Source organism: Phocoena phocoena, chromosome 3 (assembly GCF_963924675.1).
Source record: "Phocoena phocoena chromosome 3, mPhoPho1.1, whole genome shotgun sequence".
Classification (NCBI taxonomy): Eukaryota; Metazoa; Chordata; class Mammalia; order Artiodactyla; family Phocoenidae; genus Phocoena; species Phocoena phocoena.
Genome location: NC_089221.1, coordinates 157,716,495 through 157,735,503, shown reverse-complemented (window position 1 = coordinate 157,735,503; position 19,009 = coordinate 157,716,495). Strand labels below are relative to the sequence as shown.

The 19,009-nt window shown below is 50.5% G+C and overlaps 1 protein-coding gene across 1 annotated transcript; it reads left to right on the top strand.

Annotated features, from left to right (window-relative positions):
- The first annotated feature begins 4,778 nt into the window (after positions 1–4,778).
- On the top strand, positions 4,779–10,412 carry RNF187 (ring finger protein 187). The gene is made up of 5 exons (XM_065873764.1): positions 4,779–4,796; positions 6,870–7,625; positions 8,987–9,079; positions 9,269–9,490; positions 10,081–10,412. The coding sequence occupies exons 1-5, from the start codon at positions 4,779–4,781 to the stop codon at positions 10,081–10,083; spliced, it is 1,092 nt and encodes a 363-aa protein (XP_065729836.1). The 3' UTR covers positions 10,084–10,412.
- Positions 10,413–19,009: the final 8,597 nt, after the last annotated feature.

Below are 19,009 nucleotides of genomic sequence, written 5' to 3'. Positions count from 1 at the left end.
ATTTACGTTTTGGCTGTGTTGGGTATTCGTTGCTGCATGCGGGCTTTCTCTAGTTGCAGCAGGTGGGGGCTGATCTTTGTTGTGATGCGTGGGCTTCTCATTCCAGTGGCTTCTCTTGTAGAACATGGGCTCTAGGCACGCGGGCTCAGTAGTTGTGGCTCGCGGGCTCTAGAGTGCAGGCTCAGTAGTTGTGGTGTATGGCTCTAGTTGCTCTGCAGTATGTGGGATCTTCCTGGACCAGGGCTCGAACCCGTGTCCCCTGCATTGGCAGGTGGATTTTTAACCACTGCGCCCTCAGGGAAGCCCACTAAGCAGTGATACTGAAGAGGTCAATAACACAATTAATAACCTCAAGATTTTGGAACTATAACCAGCAAGCAGAGGACCCACTTTCCTTTTGAGCACACAGGGACCATTTGCAAAAATAACACATCCATTCAGTCATAGAGGAGAGCTCATTAAATTCCAAACTGTCGTGTTCTACATCTGTAGTGTAGTAAAGTATAAATTATTAACCAAATTGTAGTTACAAATTCTGTATATTTGGAAACTAAATAATATATAGCTAGATAATATTTGGGTTAAAAAAGAGATCATATGGGGAATTAAAAATATTTAGATCCTAATAAAAAGAAATACCACCTAAAAGAATATATGTGATAGAGCTTAGATGTACTTAAGAGTGGATACAGCTTTAAATGTATCAGGAATAAATACAGGTTTAGAAACAAGTTTTCAAGCATATTATTATGAAAATCTAGAAAAGTCTGGAAAACTATTCTCACAGATAATACCATAATTGCAATTTATATTTGCCACTCACCTTTTTTCTTTCAACACGTTTAATTTGTTGGAAACCAACAAATACCCCATCCTGATTTTTTTCCCTCTTCAGTTCTAAAATGAGACAATAATTTTCTTTGAAGCAGAAAAATACAAATGAAAATATGAAAGAGTCCTTATTTAAGGCAGTCTGGTAGTTTTGTGGAGGTACCACCCTGATGTGTGTGGCTTTCACCCTCTTTATGTCAGACATGGGATGGACTGAACCATCCTGAACACCAATCTCAGCTTTAACACTCTGTGATTCTTTTTTTTTTTTTTCATTAGAACATGGAAAATTTGGAGGTCTATCACTCCAAATCTGACACCAATTCTGATGTTTGTGTTTTTCTCACGGGCAGTTAACTCAATTCTGTCACTACCTAACTGGAGATAGCATCAAGTCTCACAGGTTAAGGGCTCAGTTCTACAAGCCTGTCCCCAATTCAGACTCCAATTGAAAGTTCAGGTTGTCACCTGTGCTTCTGACTGACCCCACTATAGATCAGAGGTTTCCTTGACTTCCTCCTTGGGTTTGATTACTTTGCTAGAGCAGTTCACAGAACTCTGAGAAACATTTTACTTACTAATCACCAGTTTATCATAAAAGGATATCACTTGGGAACAGCCAGGTAGAAGAGATGCACAGGGCAAGGTATGGGGAAAGGGCACAGAGCTTCCATGCCCTCTCTGGGCATGCCACTCTCTCCACATCTCCAGGTGTTCATCGACCTGGAAGCTCTCCAAACCCCATCCTTCTGGGTTTTTATGGAGGGTGGGACTAAAACTTCCAACCCTCCCTTACTAGATTGGTTCCCCTGGCAACCTGCTCCCCCCTCAAGAACTTTCCAAAAGTTACCTCATTAACACAAACCCTGATGTCACTGACAGAGGTTCGTTTTGAATATCAGGACAACTTTATGATTCTCATCACTTAGGAAATACCCAGGGTTTTAGGAGCTCTGTGCTAGGAATAGGGAGGAAGGCCAAATATATATTTCTTATTATACATCACAATATCATAACCATAACGACTTCAAATTTGCCTCCTAGTAAGTTGTATCTCTTAGTCTTATTTCTGTCTTTTCTGAGAAATAAAAATTGCTTTCTATTCCTTTTCCACATGCCAGGCATGAAATTTCCAGAGTTGTATCTTCTTAATCTCAACACCCTCAGCTCTTCAATCATTTCTCCTACACACGTAGTTGAAGATCTCTTTACCATCCCTTTTTGTTTGGTTTGTGAAAACAGAACTTAAAATAGGGTAACTCGAAATGCAATAAAACACACATCAAATCATTAGGTTGATGTGCGATTACAACTTCCTGTAATGAAAACTTAAGGAGAGAAAAACTTTTCTCTCTTCTCATCTTAGTTTCATTGGCTGAGGCCCCATAAATTAGACTGACAAAAAACAAAAAAAAACAAAAAACAACCCATCAGATCAACAAGAGAAAAATAGTTTATTAATGCATATGGTGCACATCACACGGAAGAAATCTCAGTGATGAGTAAATCAAAGGGATGGTTAGAACTTGGGCTTATATAGCATCTTAACAAATAAACCTGTAGAGAACTGAAAAGAGAAAGGAAAAGGGTTTTAGGCTTCCAGGGGTGTCAAGCTATGGGAAGGTAAATATTTGGGGGGAAACCAATGGAAGACAAGTGTCATTAGTGCAGGTCCATCTTGGCCCTGACTTTCCATCATCTTCACAGCCAGAAGACTTCCCCAGAGAGGGCACTTATGGCGGTTTTCATTTTTCAGAAGTTTCTGCTTTTAGTCAGTTAAGGAAACTCTGGGAAGGCATCTTTCTGCAACTGTTGATCCTCATTTGCCTCCAGCTCAAAATAATCTTTATGCCAAAGTGACACATTTTGGGGTAGTATATTCTGCTACCCTTAGAATCCTTTATTTCTCTTCTAGTGGTCTATTTTTTTTGTTACCTTAAAAAAAAAACTACTTTGTCACACTTATAGAAAATATTCAGATTTTTTCATTGTTACTAATTTAATCTCAAAACTTTATACTAATCTATTTAAAATACAATATTGAGAAATATGGAATATGGTTCAGAACCAGCAAAACTGGGAATTCTGCCCTTTCATGGTGAGGCATTCTCTTATTTAGTTCTTTTTTTAAAATAAAGCTTTGGGTTTTTTTGATTAATTAATTAATTATTTATTTTCAGCTGCATTGGGTTTTCATTGCTGCATGCAGGCTTTCTCTAATTGCGGCAGGCAGGGGCTACTCTTCGTTGCAGAGCACGGGCTCTAGGTGCGTGGGCTTCAGTAGTTGTGGCACAGGGGCTCTGTAGTTGTGGCTCGTGGGCTCTACAGCACAGGCCCAGTAGTCGTGGCGCTCAGCCTTAGTTGCTCCATGGCATGTGGGATCTTCCCAGACCAGGGATTGAACCCACGTCCGCTGCATTGGCAGGTAGCTTCTTAACCACTGCGCCACCAGGGAAGTCCCTTATTTAGTTCTTTGATGTCTTTGATGTCAGCATCAAGATGCTCAGAGCCTGCCAAGTGTCCTACTGTATTGGAGGTATTTATGAAATGTTATTCTGAGCAATAATTCAGACCATCACCCACTCTTATTCTGCCTCTGACCTGAAAGTGGGAGTCTTCAGTTCTCTGGATGGTTCAAGAAGCAGATGAGGGAGAGAATGCACATCTCTTCTTTGCCCTCTCTTCTCCCATTCCTCATCTCTCATCTGGAGGGTACAAAGGAAGCTGGAGGGAAAATGCCAGTTTGAGTCTGTCTTGGAAAATGGGAATTCTGCACAACACAATTTTGATTCTGCTGGTCTTAACGAAGGATAGTGTGATACTGTGATGAGACCCTCTGGTCTATAGACATTTGTGATACTATAGTATCACAGGTGATGCTTGGATTTGTGATTGGCAACTGAAGTTGCAGGGGGGCAGTCTTGTATCACTGAGCCCTTAACCTGTGGGGTTTGATGCTATCTCCAGGAGTGTCAAAATTAAGTTAAATTGTAGACACAGAGAATTGCCTTGTGTGGGGAAAAATCCACACATTGGAGTTGGGAGCAGGTCATGGATGGGTTCTAACAATGTTTGCCATTCCTCATTTCCAAAAATCTTTCATGCATACTTCTTCAAATTGATGGCTGCTATAATTTGCTGAGTCATTCCCCTATTATTGGACTTTAAGCTTCCCCCCCCTCCCAAATAGTGAGATGACAAACACTTCTCCAGACCAAACCAAATGATGATTTATTTCCACTTTGGGTTATTTTTATAGAACATATTTTGAGAAAAGGAATTCCAAAGGTTATGAAAAATCTGGAGATCCTTAACACATGCTGCTACATTGTCTCCCAGAAGCAATATCTGCAAAATCAGGGTTTTTTTGGTTGAAACCCAGCAGGAGGGACTTCCCAGGTACAAAATCCCCTCCATATCCCCCATTCCTTGTTTGTAGAAAAAGGCATTAGTGTCCTAGGCCTTTCCTGAATTTGGAGGAGCAGACTCAGGCTCTAATTAGGGAAGTGACGGAATGCAGAAACAAAGGAAAAGCATTAAGCAAGAGAGCTTGAAAAGTAGTTCAGCAATAAAACAGAGTCCTATTTCCTCCTCAAGGGATATAATAATAATCTGATGCAAATTCTTGAGCTGTTCTGCAGAAACTAAGACCCCCACCCAGGTGGAGGATGGTGACTACATGCTGACAAGCAGGTAGACCCAAGACTGGTTGGAACCAGTGTTGGAACCAGATGTTTAGGATTTCTGAAATATCACCTTGTTATCGCATCACCAGCCAGTCAGAACAAAGTCCACCAGCTGCTTACCCCAAATGCTGCCTTTAAAAACCTTTCCCTAAAATCCACTGGGGAGTTTGGGCTTTTTGAGCTCATTCTCCTTGCTTGGCACCCTGCATACTTTCCTTCACCACAACTCAGTGTCAGTAGACTGATTGGCTTTGCTGCGACATGGATGAATGGACCCAGGTTTGGTTTAGTAACAGGGTCTCCCAACTTAATAGTGAAAAAAAATGTCTCACTTTATGTTTCTATTTCTTGGTAACTGGTTAGAGTGTATATTTTTTCTCATGTCTATTCAGCATTTGCATTTTCTTTGTAGCTGACAAATTCCATGGGGCAGGGGGTATTTTTCCGTTGTACTTTTCTGTTCCAAATTGTATGAACTCTTTGTATATTTGTGGCTGACATTTTCCTAGTTTGGTTATTTGCCTTTAATGGTTGTGCCTGATTATTTTTCACACTCACTGAATTATCATGGCCCTTGCTCATTGATTTTCTTTTTCTTCTTTTTCCCCACTTTTCTCTCCACTGTGTTCCTAGTCTACCCAACAAATCAGCTAGGCTCGGCCTGAAGTGCTTTCCTCCTTCTAACCATTGCTCCACAGAACTAACCTCAGTTTTCCAGTCACACTTCCAACCGCTCATTTAGTGCATTTTCAAGTCTATGCCAGTGTAAACAAAGAGAATAAAGAGTGTCACTCATCACCCTGTTATAGAAAGAGGTAAGTTGCAACCCACTACAGTTGCCCACTGACAGTGTGCCCTGAGGGGAATTCAAGATGGGGGAAAAAATGATGAAACATTCTGCACTTTGGATTTACCAGGCCCCCATACAGTTAAAATGCATATCTAAGGAATAATTTCAATGACCCCATATTCTTGCATCTTCCCATGGACAGAAAAGCACTAAAATCAGTAACTTGAGATATCTGTTCCTTGTGATTAGCAGTAATCTTTTATCAAAATGTATGCTTGACTACAAGTATTTCCCAGCCAAAACAATTCTAATATATAATGGCTCCTCCACTACCTCTTTGGACCAGTCCCTTCAGAGGTAAGGAGAGGCTGTGTGGATAAAGACAACCAGCTTGCCTTATTAGTAAACAAAGGATGTTGTGGCACCACAGCCACCCCAACTGTGCACCCTGAGGGGATTCAGAAAGGAGAAAAACAGAGTATTGGCCCTAGATAGTCAAGGTCCCTATCAAAGGAATGATTCCAATAAGCCCAGACTATTGTATCTTCCCATACATTAAAAAAAAAAGCACTAAATTCATTAATTTAAGATGTATGTGTTTTTTTGTTTGTTTGTTTGTTTTGCGATACGCGGGCCTCTCACTGCTGTGGCCTCTCCCATTGCGGAGCACAGGCTCCGGACGCGCAGGCTCAGCGGCCATGGCTCACGGGCCTAGCCGCTCCGCGGCTTGTGGGATCTTCGCGGCGGGGCACGAACCCATGTCCTCTGCATCGGCAGGAGGACTCTCAACCACCGCGCCACCAGGGAAGCCCCAGATTCACTTTTAAAAAATTAAAAATTGCATTTTTTTAAAACCACGTGCTTGGTTAAAACAACAAAAAACCAAAAACAAACCACCAGACCGCTCCTTCCCTAAACCTTTTTTGTTTGTCTTTAAAGAAATGCTAACGAATTTCCTGGATGGTCCTGGAGACTGGTAGCCCTGGGTCTTATCACAAGTCTTCACTCTAAATCAATGAGTTTCCTCGCCGCTGGATTCCCCGTGCCTGAGGCTCAGGGGCGAACTGGGGACCTAAAGCCTGGGCTCCAGGTAGGACGCTGGCCACCCACGTGGGATGGCCCTCACAAGACGTGTTCCTCTGAGAGTCCACGCCGGACCTACGCACGCGGGGAAGGCACACGCAGTTCGGTGCATACAGAAAGATTTCACGTGGGAGAGTGCCCAGGAGGCGTCCCACGCAGGCCGTATTCCAGCCCAGTCCCCACCCCGCGTGGGCGTTGCGCCCGGAGGAGGGGCTTGCAGCTCAGGTCCTAGCAGCTTACAAAAAAGACGTTTAAAATGGACTTTTCAAATAAAACTGTCCCTTTCGCACACGAGTCACTTATGGGAGAGGTGACAATCCCTGTAAGATTTCAGCGTGCAAGGACGTGGGTCGGCCCGCGGGCGGGAGACTGAAGCGCGTCACTGTTAGCTGGGCGGTGTGGGGTGTGTGTGTGTCGGGGTGGGGGGGGGGGAGTGTACATCGCTGCCAGGACCCAGGCGGAGTGTACCGGCCTGTCAGGACCCGGGAGTCTGGAGTACACCGCTGCCGGGACCTTGCGTGGAGTACACCGCTGCCGGGACCTTGCGTGGAGCACACCGCTGCCGGGACCTTGCGTGGAGCACACCGCTGCCAGGACCCTGCGTGGAGCACACGCCTGCCAGGACCCTGCGCCGGGCGCCCAGCTATCCCAGTCGCCATTCTTGTCCTTCGTCCCTGCTCTCCATCCCCGTCCGCACATCACCGTCCCCGGCTCTCCGGCCGCGCTTTTCCTGCTTCCCGGTCCCCGGCTTTCCCCCGTGTCTCCGGCCTCGCCAGCCCAGCCACCTGTGCTCCCCGGTCCGCGTCCCTGTCTGCGCCCTCCTCGAGGGCCCCGCCGCCGCTGCCCTGGCGCTTCCCGCGGGCCCAGCCGAGGCCGCCTGCGCCCTGTGCCAGCGCGCGCCTCGCGAGCCGGTGCGCGCCGACTGCGGCCATCGCTTCTGCCGGTCGTGTGTGGTGCGATTCTGGGCGGAGGAGGACGGGCCCTTCCCGTGTCCCGAGTGCGCCGACGACTGCTGGCAGCGCGCTGTGGAGCCCGGCCGCCCGCCGCTCAGCCGCCGCCTGCTGGCGCTCGAGGAGGCTGCCGCGGCGCCCGCGCGCGACGGCCCGGCCTCTGAGGCGGCGCTGCAGCTGCTGTGCCGAGCCGACGGGGGCCCGCTGTGCGCCGCTTGCCGCATGGCCGCGGGGCCCGAGCCGCCCGAGTGGGAGCCCCGCTGGAGGAAGGCGCTGCGCGGCAAGGTGCGCGCGGGCGGCGTCCCATGCGCTGCCCTTCCCCGGAGGGTGCCCTGTCCCCCTTCCCATCCCCACACTGCGCCCTGTTCCCCCTCCGTATTATCCGGATGGCGCCCTGGTCCCCAATCTCCATCTTTTGGACGGTGCTCTGACCCGCCCCCCCCAATACCCCAGTTGTTGCCCTGTCCCTTTTGCTTCCTTCCTCTGTACGGTGCGCAGAACCCTTTCTCCCATCCCTGGACGGTGCCTTGTTCCCTCATTCCCTACCCCCAGAAGTTGCTTCCTCTCCACTCCCCTACCTTCGGAAGGGATCCAGTCCCCCTTCCCCCATCCCTGGACAGTGCCCTTTCTCCACATCGTCCCCCGCTTCCCCCCAGGATGCCCCTGCCGCCTTCTCAGTGTTGTACTGACCTGCCCCACCCCGCAGGGGCAGACGGTCCTGCTGTGGGCCCCGCCCCCATGCCTTGCCCCTTTTGTGTTACTGCCCTGCCCCTGGCGTGACGTCACGCTATGGTAGCCCTGCCCCCACGAGCAAAGTCCCCTCGTAGGGGACGGGGCCTGAGGCTATCGGCCCCTCTGGAGTCTTGTGCGCCCCCTTCCTATTCCGTCTTCTCCCGAGTCCCTTAACCTACTTTGTTCTGGAACCTTTTCCACTGTGCTTTCATCCGTTACATGTGGCACTTGATTCTGGGTCGGAACCCGCCATCGGAGAGTCTGGTCACAGCTGGGGTCTGGGGATCCCAGGGACCCGCTGTGTGTGTGGTGGGCTCAACTTTATTTCTTAGAGAATAAAGACAGCCAGGCCCCTGGAGTGGAAACAGTGTGGTCCCTGCCCACCAGAGGGGAGAGAGTAGCACGTTTGAGGGTACATGTGTCAGGGGTTGGGTCCTGGGGTCTGCTGGGTGAACAGTGGAGTGTAGCATCCAGGGGCTTGCTTGGGGCTAGAGCATGTGGCCAGGGGACTGGTGTTGGTCTTTCCTCCTGGTGAAGGACCCCACCTATCCAGTCAGTGCATGGAGCTGGGCAGGCCCTGGGTGTGGCCATCCTCACCCCAAAGAGACCACCCTCCATCCCTACGCTGGGGACAGTAACACTAGGGACCCCAATGGATGGTCTTGTGTACAGTTAACCCTGTTGGATTCTTAGCACAAATATTTCTCTCAGACTGGAGAGAGCATAGTGGGTCACTAAGACCCCCCTCTCTGGTGCCTGCAGGGTTTTGAGGTGTCTGGTGGGCCAAGACCATGAACTGAGGCCTCTGGACCGTCAGGGGATTCTGGTGGTGCATTGTCCCTCTGGACTGGGCTTAGGTGGGCCCCAGACCTTCAGAAGTGGCCACACACCCCATAACCAGCATCTCTTTCCAGGAGAACAAGGGATCTGTGGAGATCATGAGGAAAGATCTGAACGATGCTCGGGACCTGCATGGCCAGGCTGAGTCTGCCGCTGCTGTGTGGAAGGCAAGTGGGGTGGGGTTGGAGTCCATGTGAACAAGGAAGCGTGGCTGTGTACCCTGACCTTATTTGGCAGGGCGGTCAGGGGACTCTTCTCCCTTGAGGTGGTCGGTGGTGGGGTGGTGGTGGTGGTGGGGTGTCTCGGGGTAGCCCGAGGACACGGGTATCCCTCCCTGCCACCCACCCATCCTGTAGGGACATGTGATGGACCGGAGGAAGAAGGCCCTGACTGACTACAAGAAGCTTCGGGCCTTCTTTGCTGAGGAGGAGGGGCGCTTCCTGCAGGAAGCAGAGAAAGAGGAAGGGTCCCTGGACGACGAGGATGAGGACCCAGCGGAGAGGTTCAGGTCCCTGCTGCAGGCTGTGTCGGAGCTGGAGAGGAGGCACCGCAACCTGGGCCTCAGTATGCTGCTCCAGGTGGGCACCCTGTCCTGGTGGCCAGGGGAGTGCAGAGGGGGCACAGATTCAAGAATTAGCAAGGTGGTAGCTTACCAAGAGAGAAGCCTTTAGACCGCTGCCTGGTTTCCATTTGGGGCTGAATTTCAGGAATGAGTAATCCAGGAGACTCTCCATCTTCCATGTGGGAAGAAACATTTGCAGAGAGGGGGGACTTGCATCCCAATATTGAAGCACTGGGCCCCTGCCCTGTCCTGGGGCTCTACACGTAGGAGATGGCTCTGAGGTCAGGAGAGGCAGGGATCCTGGCGAGGATGGTGGTTGCCATGCCCTCATCCTGAATGTCCTTTACACCGTGCCCTGAGGCTTTGCCTAAATCTGGAGATTCTGGGCTCTTGGCAACCCTGAGTCTGAGCCAGGAGCCAGCAGCCTCTGTCTTCCCTCCTCTGAGCTGAGAGGTGTCATTACACTTCTGGCAATACTGGTTAATCAGCTCCAAGTGGGTGGTGACTGTGGGTGAGGAGACGTGTGGGTCTGCTGGGGCTGGGTTCTCCAGTCACCTGGCTTCCAGGATAGAGGCTCCCTCACTCCTTCTCTCTCTTCCCATGCAGTGATGTGCTGCTTGCCCAGGCACCGGGCAGAGGAAGCTCGTTCCATCCCTGGCCTGAAGCAGCTCCTCCATCCGCCTCCTTCTGGACCCCCCTGTCATCCTTCAAGACACCCCAACCCTGAGTGTCTTCTCCTAGGTGTAGATGTGGGCTGCGAACTCTCAGTGCCCACCTTGAGTCGCTGAAGACAGTGCTCTTCAGAAGAGTGTTTGTGTTCCCTTTTCCTCTAGGTGTTCATGTTTCTAGGCTATAAACATTTCTCTGTAGAGATCTGTATTGGGGGTAAGTTAACCTAAGTGTATCCCAACTCCATAAAGTTCTTTTCGCTGCCCCAAGTCTTGTCAGATTTGCCGGGGTCTCCATGAGCTGTGGTTGTCATCTCCAGGAGGCCTGGGCTGTCCAGACCTGACACCTGCCCCATTTAAATGCAGCATGTAACGGGGCTGCTCCACCAGACATGCACACCCAGGCCCACAGACCCCCACCCATGCATTGGGCATAGCAGTTAAGGTTAAATTTGGGGTGAGTGTCAAGGGAAAGGAGTGTTCAGGGTGCCTGGGTGGGGAGGGCGGGCAGATCAGACCTGTCACCTCTGCTCGCGGTCCTCCAACAGCGTATGTTGCACAAACCTACACCTACAGCTTGAGGTCTATCCACAGAAACATGAGAACCTTGAGGTCCTCATGGAGTCTGTGTGTCAGGGGCAGTGCAGACCCTTGCTGGCCATATCCTCCAGGCTCTGTCCCTGCTCTGCCTCTGAGGGTGTCTACTCAGCCGGCTCTCATTTCTCTTCTCCATCTTCCATCCCTTGGATGCCAGTGGTTTTCCCCGGAGCCTGCGTAGCATCACCCTCTGTCTGCCCTGTCCGCCTGCCTGTCCCTCACTGACCCAGGACTTTTCCTGGGGCAGGAGGAGCAGTCCCAGGCTCAGGCCATCCCCAGGCCTCACCTTGGTGTTTCATTTCCCTGTGCCTCTGGCTTCTCTTCATATTTCCTCTGCTGGACGAATTTAGCAAAACCTCTTAGTAGTAGTGTCATTGTGTCAGGTTCCTCCAAAAGACAAAGCTGCAGCAGCGCAAAGTGACAAGGTCAAGGGGTCCAAGAATTGACACAGACAGGCGTTAAGGATGGTGGTTGGGGCTGTGAGTCATTCCCAAAAGTGCAGCTTTATGATCGATGGCCCGTTTCTGGACGAAGCCTCTCAAGATGGGAGTCACTGGCCTTTGGTGCTGCTGGCCTCTTGTGTTTCTGTGAGCTTGGGGGCGGCCTGCCTGGCTGGTAGCCGGCCCTTACAGAGCCCACTAAAGAGGGCTCGCTTCAACCAGTTTGCTTGGCGTCCCTCCTCCCATCTGTCTTCTCTCCATGCCCTGGCTGGTCTCTGAGGAGGTGCTGTGTCTGCACTGCCCCATGTCAGGGGTCTGTGGGTTGGACTTCTCCCTGATGAGCCCTCCACCTCCTGCTTCTGCTGAGTGAAATTGGGGAGCTGCCCCAGTTTCCCACAGCTGGAGATCCAGCTACCCGCTTTCCTCCTCTGCAGAGAGCTGCTGGGAGGCCTGTCCGTTCTGCTCTCAGTTGGCTGCCTGGAGACTGATGTGCTAGGTAGGGCTGGGGTGCAGGCCAGAAAGGTGGTACCCCCCTGGGTGCCCAGTGCTGGGGAGAGATGGGAGGTTCTGATACCAGCATGGAGTTGCTTGCTTTCTGAAGGTATGTGGGTGGAATTCTCAGCGCATGAGCTGTCTCTCCCTTTCTCTCACATACTCTACATAAGAATGATGAGCAGAGGGGTGGGAAAAGCTGCCTGGTTGTGTATGGGAGAGTTAAGGGGTCATCCTCTTGGCAAGCTGTAGGACCTTGGCCAAGTAACGCTAATAAATAATCCTGACTCCTCAGATCAGGGGTAACACTAGGGGTGCCCCTGGCCCCCTCCCTGGCTCCAGTTTGAGATGCAGTGGGGACACAGGAAGGAGCTGCTGGCCTGTGTCCAGCAGGCCAGGAATGTCTCCAGCATGGATGGCCTTTGATTCCAGTAAGATTTGGCTTCTCACTTAGCAGCTCCTCTGAATGTCTAGTGGTGAAAGTTCTGTGTTGCCTGCTGGGCTGTACAACTGATCCCTGCCATTTCCTCACTGAAGTCAGCTCCCACCCTCTGCTCCCTGCTGACTGGTCACAGTGGCCTCTCTATTGTAGGCCCTTGTGCTCTGTGGAATAATGTTCCTCTTCCAGACGCCAATGTATCCCATGGCCCCAGGCACACAGATCCTTCTATCAGGGAGGGCTCAGAGGTCACTTCCAGTAGTTGACTAGACAGTACATTGTGTGCTACCATATGACATGGCATTTCCAGCCCTGGGTTGGCGTGCCAAAGGGATGCCAGCATGGTTCCATGGGGTAATGTGCACAGGACGGCTACTGAATCTTGTCTGCAGCATCAAGAAGCTCGAGGTGACCCAGGTCCCTGTTACTGAGGTAGCAGAAAGGTGGATATGGGGGATATCAGCATGGGGAGCAGTGCAGTAGAACTGTTTCTGCCAACATGACATGGGCACAGGGGTGCCCAAACCTGGTTTTCATGTCCAAGAGGTGCAGAGAACTCCAGGGAAGCTGGTCTGCTGATAATGTCCTTGATGCAGATGTAGCATTTTCCCAGGGTATGACCTGCTGGAAAGGGTGGGACAGACCTCATGGCTATGGCCAGTCCTGAGGCTGAGCTCTGTGCAGACCTATGGATTGATGCCCATTCTCTTGCCGTTGTTGGTAGGATGTCCCCCTAGCGCTGCCCTGCCATGGGGGACGGGGGGGGGGTGCGGGTCAAGGAACACAAGAACTACACCCACAGCGGTTTGATGAGAATGCTGCCATTACTTTTCTGCCACCAGCTGACAGGCTGAGGACTATCTGGTGTTGGGAATGGTTTTCTCAGGTGAGATGGTTGGGCTTATAAAAATGCCTCCTCTACTCAACCAAGTGTCCCATGGCCAGAGTCAACACAGATAGGCGGAGCAGTAGAAGATGTCTGCAGTGCCCAGACCAATGTGCTTCGTACCGAAACTGCAAGGAGCTCCTGCAAATTGTGAAGGGCCAAAAGTGACGAGTAAAATAACACGGCAGAGGTGTGGACAAGCAAGTGCGTAAGAGGAACCAGAGTGCTCAGAAACCCAGGAGGAGATGCTCAAACTCCTTAGTTTTTGGAGCAATCACATGTCCATAAAAGTAATGACTCACACTGTTGGGCTGTTGGAGATGGGAGAGCTGCCACCATTTGTCCTGTGCACTGCTGCTGGGTTCTGCAGCACTGCTGCCAGGTGTCATCAGATTTAGGGCATGGTGACCCTGGACCCAGTGACCCACTCACAGGTGTTCCTTAGTGCTCTCCAGGCCCACAGGGGGATGCACCCTCAGGCATCCTCAGCACCATTGTCTTGGGGGTGGGGAAGATGAGCACCAGTGCCCCTCAACGGGGGAGGTGGAAGGTCAAGTGGGGGATGAAGGCTATAGAGTATGCTGAAGCCCAGAGATAGAGGAGCTTGGCACATAGAGACATAGTGGAGCTTAGGGCACAGAGCTGTGGCACCATGCTGCAAACAAAGTGAAGTATAAAACAGCACTGTTTACCTAAATGTGTGCACATAGAACACTTCATGGAAGAATGCTTCAAACTTATAAATGGAACCCATTAGGGTAGTTTCCTACCGGAGTGGGGAATCCTATTGGAGTGGGGAATAGCAACAAACAAAAGGTAAAGAACCAAGGTGACACGCAGCACTGTGGGGTGGAAAATGGGAAGGGGAGATTCTTTGGTCATCCTGAGACCACCCTAACTCAGGACTTGACGTTAGGGAAGGAAGTTAGATTCCAGGGTACTTCAGGTCACTTTGGCGTTTCTGTAGTAGCTAGCTAGTTCTGTAACTAGCTCCCTTTCAAATCTGGGTGTCTGGTGTGTGTGAAAGGAGCCTTAGACGTTTGGGAACGTTAAGGTGGTATGCATGCTGGAAAAAGTTGGAGGCCCCTATATATGAACAAAGAATACTTTTCTTATTTTAATGTGCAAGCACATTGGTTCGATCTTACAGACTCAGTGGGTGTCTGGCCATCCACCTCATTCAAACTTCAGGGGACCTTCCTCCAGATTCTCATTTTGAGACTTCCGGAGGCTGTGCCCTCCCACCTTGGAGTGTCTTCATTTCTTTTTACTTGTTTATCGAGCTCCAGTGATGGCAGCTTCGAAGCCCTCTGCCCTGGACCTCTGTGCTTCATTCTCCCTCGGGTGTGGGAGGAGTGGAGTCAACTGTTTTCACCGTGTTCAAAAATGGCCTCAGTGCACACCTAGTGTTTTCTCAAGGGAAGGCTGGTGCCTGCGAGGGGATGAAATGCCACAAACTAGGTAACAGCCGAACTTAGAAAGTGAGGTTCCCACAGGTATCATGCTGGACAGAGGGAAGCACTCTGGGGGTGCCGCAGAGGCACCCCGACTCCTCTTCAAGTCAGGTGGTACAAAGTTGAGCTGCTTCATTTCCTAATTGAATCTTAGCCAATTTGGAGATGGATAATTTAAATGAGACAAAAATCTTTAAATCTTTTTTTTTTTAAAGATAACCTTTTGGACTCTAGGAGTTAATTAAACCTTCGTTCCTGAAGAAGGATGTGCCACTTCTACTAGACAAACAAGTCTTCAAGTATTTGTAAAACTATTTAGAAATGAAAAAATGTGCATTAAACATTGTCATCAATACAACAAATGATCGAGTAAGTCAATCAGTCAGAATTAAACTTTCACAGGCCACGGTAACAATTAAGGAAGAAAGGAGTCTGCGGAAAAGGCAGCCACAAGAGGTTGCTCGGGTTGTTTTGTGAAAAACAAGAGTAGGCAGATTTGAAAAGAAGTCAACAGAAAACCGAACACATTGGTCATAGATACAAAGACTCCTCACGTCTGCTATTTGTCAGTAGTAGACTCTCCTTTTGTAAAACTTCTCAATCCCACATCTTGTATCAACCACTGATTTCGTTCAGTGACCCAGAATGGTGTCTCTTCCTCCGCACGAGCAACCTCTCCTGGTTGCTTTTGCCACAGACTCCTTTCTTCGTTAATTGTAGAGATTTCATCCTCACGCTTAGGCTGCTGGACACCACTCCTCCGCCTCTGGAGAGCTAGCAGGTCTGCGGGGGCTTCCCCGGCACCTTGACCCGGGGCTAGGCTGAGCTCAGGGCTGACCGTGCCTCTGCGGAGATCTGGCCATCCACGCGTTCCACCACCTCCCGGGGTCTGGCGCCCACCAGTAAGGCGACATTCTTGGGCAAGACCAGCCTGTCGTGGGTTCGGTGTTTCTGCGGCTCCTGGAAGGCCACTCTCGGCCGCAGCCCGGCGGGGCGTCTCGCGCTCCCCCTGTCCCGTAGGGGCCACCAGCATCGGAGGAAACCGGAGCGTGAATAGGGATCTGAGGAGTGCGGCCTAGCCAAAATCCCCATTCCCCTGCCTTCCAGCCGGCAGAGGCAACCGGGCAGTCCTCGGGTTCCCGTGGACCGCACAGTCGGCAACGAAGCGCGTACACCAGCGCACAAAGCACAACACTGCGTTCTGCGCCCTGGCTCCCGGCCCGCATGCAAATGAAGTGACTTTTCAGGTCTCGTCTGATTGGACAAGCCACAGGGCTGGTAGCGGAGGAGCCAGTGGGACTACGAAACTGCAGAGCGCCTTTATCCTATTGGTGGTCGCAGCATGCGGCAGCGTACTCCCCGAGTATAAAACCTACCGGCCGGCGCTTGACTCAGAGAAGTCTGGTTGTCAAAGCAGGGAGGTGCGCGCCGCCTGCTGTTGGCCATCCGCAGCGGCCAGGAGCTCAACAAGCTGCTAGGCCACGAGCCCATTGAGCGGGATGGTGTCTTGCCCAGTATCTAGGCCGTCCTGAGGCAACACCAAAGGCTCTTTTCAGAGCTACTCATGTAGCCAGGAGAAGAGCTATGATATATCGTTTCCTCTTTCTTCTGCCCTTATCCTTTCTTGCCTCTGTGCAACTGAAGTCTGAGAGTCAAGGTTGGTGCACGAGCTGGCAATGGCCCTGGCCCTTAAGTAGCAAAGGTGCCTATCACCACTGGCCACAGCAGGCACTTTGGACCTGGGCCATGGAAGCACGTTTTGTGCCTTAGTCCTCTGTGAGAATGCTGTGTGGGGTCGGAGGCACACATGGATATATTGTATCAGGGGTATGGAACAGGTTTCCCCGGGGGGCCCCGTCTGAGGGATACCTTCTGTGGCCCAGGGCCCCCTGGTCTGCAGCAGGCACCGAGCACCTGGGCAGAAGTCATCCCTGGGAAAGAGCTTGGCTCAGTGTGGGCTCCACCCTCCTACCGCTTCACACAGACCTTTACCGCCAATGCTTCTTTTAATGACCCCATCTAGGACACAAAACTTTCTGTTAGCTTGTGATGGGGTTCAGGACACACTACAGCTGAACGTGGCACCTTGGCATATTGAATATCTTAAGCTGAGGAGTTTGAGAAAATGGCAGAAGGAGGAAGGTCACTCTGACCTCCCCCCACCTCACCCTTCTCCCATAGGCATAAATCCTCACTTGAGATCCTCCCAATACCCAGAGGAAAGGAGCATCCTTATCTCCAAAGACAAAGGGACTCTGACAAGAATCTGAACAAACAGGGCTTGCTAAGTTTCCTGCCGTTCACTACACTTACCTCATCTTCCTTACCTGTCATATTTACCCACAACTATCTACTCTTCATCAAACTCAGCATAAAATACTCAGGTCTAAGGAAAACCTTTCCTTCTTTCACTCACTTGCCTTCTTTTCCCCATCACGTTGTAAATTATACAACTAAGAACCCTAACTAGGTAGAGCTGGTCCTTCAAAGCGGCCATGGCCTGAAGGAAGTATGGCACAAATGACCTCGGAGGTGAGACCTAATCCAGTCTCCTGGAGTCTTGGCCCAGTACTGCCTGTGGAGTCCATGTGCCCTGTTGGCACGAGGGAGGCAAATTAAGGGGAGGGAAAGGTAAGGCCAGAAAATGTGTGAGCTAACAAGATGGTCTTTTGTGCAGAAGGGCCACAACTGTTTCTACTAGGATGCAGAAACTGCCGTCCAGGCAACCTTCCTCTGTTCTGCTGATTTCCAGTCCCTGGTCACGCAAGTGTCTGAGCTCTTCCAGAATCTTCCCCTCACTTGGGATGTGTGTTGGCTGTTTCTGAATTTCGACAGAGCCTGAGAAGTTTGTAGGTGCCTGTTGCTAGCCTCTTTCCCACTCCCCTCTCAAGACTGAGATACACGGGAAGGTCGGAACTCAATAACTCTTTCTTTCCTGGAGATGTTCTGAGGAGCTCGAATCACGCAGAAGGGAGAGCACTGGACAGAAAACCCAGAGCTTCCCAGTATGATCCTGAGGGTCTCAGCCAGTGATGCTCATTCTGTTCAGCTGTGTTCTTCTTAACAGGGAGATTTCAGGCCTCAGCTTATTGTCTTCTTCAACCTGAGCTGTCTGCCCTGTGTCAACTTTGCATGCCTGCCTAAACACAAGTCATTTCCCTGGGAATCTCTTAGGTTGGCTCTAGGAAACACTAGGCTGTTCTGAACTCTGGAAATGTCCCAAGTGCAGGAACTTCTGTCCCCATAGAATCTGGGGTGCACCTACCTCCTGGCATGGCGTGTGGATGTGTTCGCTGATGAAATGAAATTCGTACTTTGTGGAAGACGAGAGAGATTTGAACATAAAATTTGTTCTCTGCCCCTTTGGGCCTCCTCCACCCCCTTTAGGGTGTATTGTGTACCCGCATTAACCAGACCTTCTCAGGAGATAACATTCCTTCTTAATCTCGTAAGGGGTCATGATGAGCCACTACTTGCTTTGTACTTGCAGATCTGGACTGTGTAAACTGTTAATATGTCATTTGACATATAACCTTTTGTCTCAGAAACTGTGCTTGACTGCTAACGGGAAGAACTGCCCTCAGAGCTTTCTGAGAGACTGTCTCTTGGGTTATAATCCTCAGGTTGGCTTGAATAAAGTTGACTATTTTTTCATTGACATCACTATCCTGGAAGCTCTCTGAGCCCTCTCTTTTGGGTTTTTATGAAGGCATCATCACATAGGCATGATTGATTAAATCATTGGCCTTTGGTGATTGATTCAACCTCTAGCCCCTCTCCCCTTAGGTCAAGGGTACAGCTAAAAGTTCCAATCGCATGGTTGGTTCCCCTGGCAACCGGACTCTCTCCTAGGTGCTTTCCAAAAGTCACCTCATTAACACCTTTACCCCTGTCATTACAGGAAGGTCTCAGGGTTTTAGGAGCTCTGTGCCAAAACCTGAGGGGCAGAGACCAATATATATTTCTTATGTCGCACTTCTCTTTGCAACTTTAGTGTGCTCTTTTAGGAAAAAACAACAACATAAACATCAATTCTGCATCAATTCTATTATGAGACTCTATTATGAGTCTGCCCTCGTATAGACACAGTTGGGGCCTGCATCCCTTCTCGTTGGACCCCTAGAATAGGCTCCTGTGTCGCTCTCATGCCCCTTTCTCCATAGGGCCAATGGAGCATCCCACTCCCCACCAGCCCTTCCACAGTCTCCTGATGCTTCAGGAGAACCTTCAAAGGCCTTTCTGGGCCCCCCTCCCAGCACTTTCTCCACCACACCCTCACTCTCCCCACAGTTGCTCAGGGGTCCCCAGCTCCAGGTTCTTGCTGTCCTCCCTGCTCTGGGAGTGTCTCCTGCACACATTTCTCCTGCCTCCCCTCAGTCTGGAACTCCTACCTCCCCTCCCTAAGGACCTACAGGCTGATAGGCATTGAGAGTCCCCAGGTCATCCCCTGCCTTGCACTTGGCTTATCCTTTAGAAGCACTCGGCCCTTGGAGGTACCTGAACTTTGCATGCAGTGAAGTTCATTCGTGGACAGACCTGTTCCCCTTGCTGACCTAAGG